This window comes from Lycorma delicatula, chromosome 7 (genome assembly GCF_047948215.1).
Source record: "Lycorma delicatula isolate Av1 chromosome 7, ASM4794821v1, whole genome shotgun sequence".
In the NCBI taxonomy this organism is placed as follows: domain Eukaryota; kingdom Metazoa; phylum Arthropoda; class Insecta; order Hemiptera; family Fulgoridae; genus Lycorma; species Lycorma delicatula.
Genome location: NC_134461.1, coordinates 8,129,886 through 8,137,989, shown reverse-complemented (window position 1 = coordinate 8,137,989; position 8,104 = coordinate 8,129,886). Strand labels below are relative to the sequence as shown.

Here is an 8,104-nt window from a genome sequence, read left to right as displayed (position 1 = left end):
GAAATTTATAAGAATCCTTCCAAAAAATGGCAAAATATTGCAATAAGTATGTTCAGTCAGAGAGGGACTACTTTGAAGTGATCTATCATAATAGTCTGTAACTACTGCCATTTTGAAATTATAAGCTGTCTTACAACTTTCTAATCACACTTCGCATGGTATTTCATTGATACCCACTATGAATCTAAAATTTTCTCATATTTCATTTCACAATTTCCTCAATTAGAATACAAACAAAAAAAGGATGCCCAAAGTCATAAGAAAAAAAAAATTATATCTTGTGAACAGTCAAAAAGATATGGGCTCTTTACAAGTAGTGCATCATGCGTAATGCAAATTATATTATAGAAATGTAATTCTATACATCAAAATAATTACATTTAAAAAAATTAATCCTTCCTCATTTGATGATTAGTGTTTCCAGACAGGAGTAATTCTTTAGCACAGAAATATAAATACATGACTTCTGTGTAAAAATATACTGATACATCAGTATTACTGTTAGGTTGTAAAAAAATGTACAACAGTAAATAAATGGTAGTCACCCTTCAATAAAACTTATTATACAGAAATCTATTTTTGATTCTTAGAATTAAACAAGCACTTATATTACATGAGTTAAAATACTAAACAAGACATAATACTAGCATTAAGTACTTTTTGTTGTCTTTTATGCTCATTTTACGCTTATTATTATATGCATTTATGAAATGCATTTTTTTATTATTTATGTGCATTTTATGCTTATTTTTCTCAGTTTTTATGAGATTAGGTGGGAATAATTTGGTGATAATTTTAAAAGCCAAAACATATATTCCTTGATGGCTTATATAATTTACAGAATGTATATTATAGTGTGCACAGCATGTAAAAAAAGGCCATTTCAATTGAGACTTGAACTCAGAACCAGCCTCCAAACTTCAACTGTAGGTCAATTTTTATAAATAAAAATAATAAATAAATCATAATCAATGATAAATTACACAATCAAGAAGTACTGATTTCTTTCAAGATTAATGATTAACTTATTCAGCCAATTACAAAATACATGTTAATTTAAAATTAGACATAAAAATTTATTTTCGACAAAATACTTAACATTTTTTAACGACTTTTTAAAATAAAAATATAATAAAATAAAGAAGAAAAATATATGATTAAATGATAAGTACAATTAATCAAATATTTAATCTTGACATACATTTTCACTATCTTCTTCTTTGCCTTCAACCCAAAACAATGTTTCAGTTTTACGATCAAAATCAATCTGAATACCATTTTCAATACCAACAATAGCCACCATGTAGCCACTAGTTTTATCACCAGGTAATAGGCTAACATCAATAATCTGTGTTTCCTTTACTAACACTAAGAAAGAAACCTCCTCTGTAAAAACAAAAATAAACATATTAATATTATTAAAAAAAATAGTATAATTTAGAAAAAAAAATACCTGAAACATTTTATTTTCACTCATTTTTATTAACACTTTTACAGCCTTTTCTATTTTAAAACAGCTTCTCTGAGATCTAAAATATATATTTTAATCTTTACATGTATTTTACTTCTAATTATTATTGTGTAACATATATATATATATATATATATATATATATATAGAAAATGTGTTATGAATACACACATGAGAAATGGAGATATTATTTATTCAACCCAGAAAAGTGAACAACTGGCAAACAGTACTAGTAACTGTTTTACTTCAAACCGGTAACTACATTTGAGGCAATTGTTTTATCATCATACCTATTTTTTACAGAGCTCTAACACTTGTTAAACAATAGTTATTTTAAAATTTACTACTTAATGGCAGTTAAAATAAGCTGCTTTTCATGGCAATATGGGCATATGCAGAAACCAATAACAGTGTATAATTCATTAAATGTCCATCTGCTGTCCATTCTGTTGGTGGTAAAAAGTAGAAAGAACTGAATCTGGCACTACCGCTCCTACTGATTGAGAGCTACATGGTATGTGGTTAACATTTTGCAAGCAAAAGAACCTAGCACTCTCAATATCAATCAGTAATTGTTTCACATTTATGATAATGTGTTTACCATAGTCAGATTAGCAAATGGATGCAAACTGATTCACTAGGAAGCCAAAAAATTTCAAGTTGGCATTATAAAAACTATAAAATTAAAAAATAAAATTACTTTTTAGTGTGTAAGGATCCCACTTTTACTAACAGAATCATGGAATCTGAAACTACAACAATGTCAGAAGTTTATTGTTAAATGCTTAAGAAGCAGGAGAGATCAATTCAAATCAAATAACACAGGGTATTAATACTACATTGATATTGTACTTCTAAATGATAATGTACAGCTCCATCAGTAGTTCAACTTTAGGATTAGACCACCCCAGCCCATCAAACCCACAATTGATGTTGTGTTACTAATGTCTTCTTCTAAATGAAAGTATGTCAAGCCATCCAGAACATCAGGGTAACTAGATATTACAACCATGGAACTTAACTTTCCAATGAGGACCCATTAAATATTTTTCATGAAATAAACACCTGTATTTAGATACATTTAGTTCAGTAAGTGATTTATATTATAAAATATATTTCCTTAATTTTATTATCTACCAACCAAGTTTGGAAGTAATACATAGTCCATGTATGTAAAAATGAAAAAAGCCAATGGGCATTCAGATGAATTTTAAACGATTTATGTCCCTATCTGTTTTAATTAATAAATTGAAACAATTTAAATTGTTTCTTTGTTAAATTTCAATTCAATTATCTAGACTGAGCAGTCATACAAAATTTTACAACTGTACAGATCTTTTAAGAATTAAACAAATTTTGAATTCTTCTATACAATTCATTTTACCTTTTTTTATTTATTTACAATTTTCACAATAAAGCAGATAATAGGTTTAGAGGATAATGATGATTAATTAATATAAGTTAATAATAAATTTTTATATTATAACCTTACTAATAATTATTTATACTGTTAGAAAACTATTCTTGAATACACTGGAATGAACATGAGAGGAAATAGATAATAAATAACATGAGAATAAGTATTTTAATCCTAAACACAGTGCTATATCAAGCGCAACCAAAAGAAAAATACTGCAACTGTTTTAACTTAAATTATAATTACTAAAATAACATACCCTGGACTTGGATCGAGCATCATTCCTCTTGGTTGTGTAATGTTTTCTTTAAGCAACATAACTCTACCAGAACCGTTTTCTCTTGCAACTTCGATAGTGTTCAATCTTGAATCAAGCCAGTATATATTTCCACCAACCCAATCGTAAGCTAAACCTTCAACTAAATCAAGTCCTGAGGATATTACCTGTAATTTAATAAAACTGTGAAACTAAAAATAGTATTTATTATACACATTTATAATACGTACACTACGTTTCCAGGTTCAAAATTACACATTAAACCTTTTTTTTAAATAAAAATTTTGGTATCATTTGAAAAAAACAATTAATTATTGTAATTTTTACAAATATTTGCCTTACTCAAATATTTTTTTATAAATTTATTAACATATGTAAAATAAAACAAGGTTTATTTAATTTTTTACTGGTTTTTACTTTTAATCTCATTAAAAAAAAAAAATCCATATTATTGCTAAAATGAATTATCAATTTTAAGGACTAAGCCAAAGTCCTTTATGAAATGGAATATAAATCTTAAAGAATGTAAGGTACTAAATAAGATATTTAATATCATCCCTTCCAATCTCATGGTTCTATAATGTATGTTTGGAATCACCCACCACATACCATAGGCTGCTATGTGTGACAGGTATGGTTACAATTCCAATCACACTTGTTTTTACATGATTGGTAACTGCATGCAATTAGATTTTTGCTAATGTTGTTGGTTATTAATATCTTACAAAGAGAAGGAATGTGTTTGAAACACACATAATTCTTTATTATTAAAATAGTATTATTTTTTTATTTGTAGACTTTTTATGAATAACTTATACTTTAGTATTGATCCCACTTCGTCCTAAATATAATTATTTCAATTTGTTACTACAGTATATCAAATTTAATTATCTAATTTAAATTTTATGGTCAAACTTTTTCTTTTTGCTTATTTTTAAGGAATTATTGTTATCTTACAAGGCAACCAAAGAAATAACATATTTACATAACGATACAAAAGTCATTTCACAAATTAATTTCAGTTTTATTCTAAAATAAAAAAATTACATATAAGAGCTTGGGAATTATTGGTTCCTGTAATTGTTATACTATTTTCTGTAAATCAAATAATTAATTGTCTAGTCAGTAATTCTATTTGGAACCTTTTCAAATTTATAATTATCTGTTGATCACAGTACACTTACTTGTAATTAAATAGTTGTAGTAATAAACTACACTCTACCTACTGTTAAAAAAAACCTTCCAAGAACAAAGAGGCTGATTGTATCAATTGATAAGTGAATTCAAAAGGTTTTGTAGAAAAATCAACAAGAAATGAAGTATGGTTAAGCAGATATATAACTATTACAAAATATTATTCTTAACAATTTAGAAAATTAAGTAATTTTTTCAACATTTTGCAGAATTATTCTGTTAGAGCGGTGTATTTTTTTTATAAAGGAAATAGTTTGACATAAGTATTATTTAAATGAGTAATACAGCAAGTCAAAATGAATAAATTTAAATTATGAATCAGATGTGTACAGTGATTTTAATGGTTTACAGTTCTGCTAGTTCGTAAAACTTCACTACATTAAGATTTAGAGTTAATCTATTCACAGAAAGTGTTATATAATACTTTTAGTAAATACATTTTAATGTTACTGTATGTTAGGCTATACTTTTAATTTCTTCTTAACTTTTTAAAAATTCAAAAAAACTGCATTCTTACAATCTGATGATTCTGTAATAAGTGGAATATCTCAGAGAGTAGTAAACAGGAAATTTTGGGGTTTAGAAAGAAGTAAAATGCCACTGAATAAAGCCATATTTAATAAACTGATTCTTATTTATTATCACTGATGTTAAAGACAAATGAGTGTAGAAATCAAATCTTCTTAAAAAAAAGAATCACACTAATTAAAACAAGAAAATGTAAAATTATTACATCTTTAGGTTCACTTCCTCAATCAAGCCTTAATATTTTTTTTAGCTTCATGTCAGACCAAAATATAGTACCAGTATGCATATTGGATGTTGTTGCAACAACATTCTCTACTATAACAGGTACCCTTTCCAAACTGTGTTCTTGTAGATCAGCTACTACAATTGAATGTCGATTTGAAATTATCAAAAATGCTGCACTGTGATCTGAAATGAAAATAATTATATTATTATTAGTAAAATTTTATTTAAAAAAATAAATCATATGAATATTTTCTCCCAATGAAACAATCATGAAATAGAAAATTTAAAAAGTAGTTTGAAAATTAGTTGCAAATTATGTCAGAGTTTGTTTTTCATTATATACTGACCAGAACTTAACACATCAATTTAGTCAAATTTCATACCTTTCATTCAAGAAGAGATTTTTGATTTTAAGATTTTGCTTCCTCCTCAAATTCACTTCTGATTTTGTTTCAGGAACTTTTATTTGAAGTAATAATGATTAATTTCTCATAAAAGCCCTTTTTCCTTTTTATATAATAACTTACATATTACATTAATTTCATAATACAGATGTATGTAAATTATAGTGAATAACAAATAATATTAGCAATACAACAAACAAATTATCATAGATTATTATAGAATAGAATTAATTAATCAGTTAATATTTTATTCTGAATTATACTGATCATACATAATATAATGTGCAATAAATCTGCTATTCTTATATATCTATTGTATTGTAATACAGCAAGGTATAGGTCATTTTTCAAAATATATTACAGTAATATTATTTGTAAGATATTACTGTTTAATTCTAACCTTTTTTCTATTTATATGAATGTACAGAATTTTTTTTATATTATTGTGATTTATAGAAGAAATAAAATTATTATTAAATAACAATAAATTTCACTAATATAAATTGAATATATATAAAGAACATTAACAACAGTTTTATGTAGAATGCACTGCAGTAGATTTAATTTTTATTTTATTATTAATTTTAAACATTCTGGCTGTCTTATTAACATAATTAATAAAAAAATTGTTACTTTAAAGATGAACACAAAAATTTATAAAAAAACGCCTTGTCATTTTATGTGTGTAATTAATTAAAAGCAAGTTTAAGATTTGTTCTCAAATATTCTTATGCTTTCATCTACATATTATAAAACAAAGAAAATTATATAAAATTAAACCCTGCACACACACCTATTCTTTAACTTTCACCTAAGTAAAACAACAGACTTACTTAAAGCTTTGCAGGTTCTTTTGTCCGTTTCCAATTTATATCCTTCAGCACATGTACAATAGAAACTTCCTTTAGTATTTGCACACTCTTGAGAACACATGCCAGGTGGATCGCATTCATTCCAGTCTTGACAAGTCATGGCTGTCATTCGCTAAAATTTCACCAGGTGGACAAGTACATAGCACACCCTAAAAGAAAGTTAAATTAATAATAAAGTATTAATTAATATTTTAATAATATCCGGATAATAATTTATAAATATCATAAAAATAATGTTTGAGATTGTATTAAAAAGACAATAAAAAAATACCATTAAAAAACCTTATAAAATTAATAATTTTCATTAATTCGTAGTTGATAAACATATTTATTTCCCAAATTTATTTTTAAAATTTATACCAATGTAAAATATTAACTTACATTCTGAATTTGAGGTACTCTAAAAAACATTAACTGACTGGCCAGTTAGTATACTGGTTAGCATGTAGTAGCTACTTGCTTGTAGCAGCTTGCCTTTTTTGTCTAATTTGTGCCACAGGTTTAAGGTTTATGGGTTTAGGTTTAATTTCTTACATGGTTTTTCACCTACCATTTCATTTTTAATCTTTCTTGTAAAATATAAGCAGAAGTATATTTGAGGTTGTTATAATAAAAATTAAAAACAAAACTTCTCTAAAATATTAAATTCTTTAAATAAATACACGTATTACAAAACTAGAAAAAAAATCAAATGAGTAAAATTTATTACTATTGCATAATAAAAGGAAAATTTAGTTAACTGAAAATCACTTATTGTTATCTGCTAAATATAACTCTTTTACATACTTCTATATTTTCATTTCTGATAAGTGAGCTATGCATTAATTATAGACATTTTTATTAAGTTCTATGAGGTGTAAATAATACTGTGATCATGAAATTAGTTGTCGAGCAATTTATTGAATAATGATATTTTAGTAACATTAATGTCATCTAGACCACATAACTTACTGTAGTACTTGCAACAGTGTTTAATGTTTCACGTAATTGCTTGAATTTCAATGATTCATCTGTCAAATCCTTACTTTACAATTATGAAACAAGGATTTGTTTCACTTATATTGATAGTTTAATTAAAATTTATACAAGTTTTTCCTCAATATTATTATCGCTTTAGAAATGTTTAATCCATAAACAGTGAATAATTTATGTTGTTTAAATATTTGGTTCTTCATGATTCAGCATATTTCATTTCAAATATTAAACAAATAGCCCTTACTTGTAGTTTAAAAAACTGTTCAGGATAATAACTGCAACTACTACCCACAGAGAGTTTTTTAAACAGATCGAATAGATCTGAATGCCAGATCAACACCATAAGATATAAGTGAATAAAATATCTCAATTGCAATAAAACATCTTTAAATAAACAATTAGGCAAAACTCTCTGTGAACAAATAAGGCAATTCTTAGTTTACCAAATATATAATCAATACAGTCTTTCAAATATATATTTTTATTAAAATTTAGTTTTTTGGTCAAAAGGAAGCTTCTATTATAATCAAGTACAATAGCTGGACACGCTTCTTATAATGTATCAGCATGCCAGCTGATCAAAATTTAGGAATCATTTGTAAGTGAATATCAGACTTACAAGTGATCCCTTCACTCTGTTCATCACAAGTATTGTTATACAGAAACATCAAGCTTGAGAAAGAAACCCTAAATTCACTGGCGCTATTCAATATGGGAAGAAATGAACTTATTTTATTTTAC

General features: G+C 25.8%; 1 protein-coding gene across 2 annotated transcripts; it reads right to left on the bottom strand.

Moving 5' to 3' along the window:
- Positions 1-1,228: 1,228 nt before the first annotated feature.
- On the bottom strand, positions 1,229-6,531 carry LOC142328108 (low-density lipoprotein receptor-like). Of its 2 annotated transcripts, XR_012757189.1 has the most exons (4): positions 6,350-6,531; positions 5,093-5,295; positions 3,148-3,332; positions 1,229-1,386 (listed from the first exon to the last, which is right to left on the bottom strand). XR_012757189.1 is itself a non-coding variant. In XM_075371616.1 (2 exons), the coding sequence occupies exons 1-2, from the start codon at positions 6,495-6,497 to the stop codon at positions 5,111-5,113; spliced, it is 333 nt and encodes a 110-aa protein (XP_075227731.1). In that variant the 5' UTR covers positions 6,498-6,531; the 3' UTR covers positions 4,997-5,110. The 2 variants fall into 2 exon arrangements, 1 of the variants encoding a protein (XP_075227731.1); XM_075371616.1 differs by lacking the exons at positions 1,229-1,386; positions 3,148-3,332 and having other exon boundaries at positions 4,997-5,295.
- Between the last annotated feature and the right edge of the window lie 1,573 nt (positions 6,532-8,104).

Excerpts from the sequence above, each read along its gene's own strand:
- LOC142328108 (XM_075371616.1), bottom strand. The coding sequence starts at position 6,497 with ATGACAGCCATGACTTGTCAAGACTGGAATGAATGCGATCCACCTGGC. Across the intron at positions 5,296-6,349 it reads AAGAACCTGCAAAGCTTTAA|ATCACAGTGCAGCATTTTTG; the intron begins GTAAGTCTGTTG and ends TTTTCATTTCAG.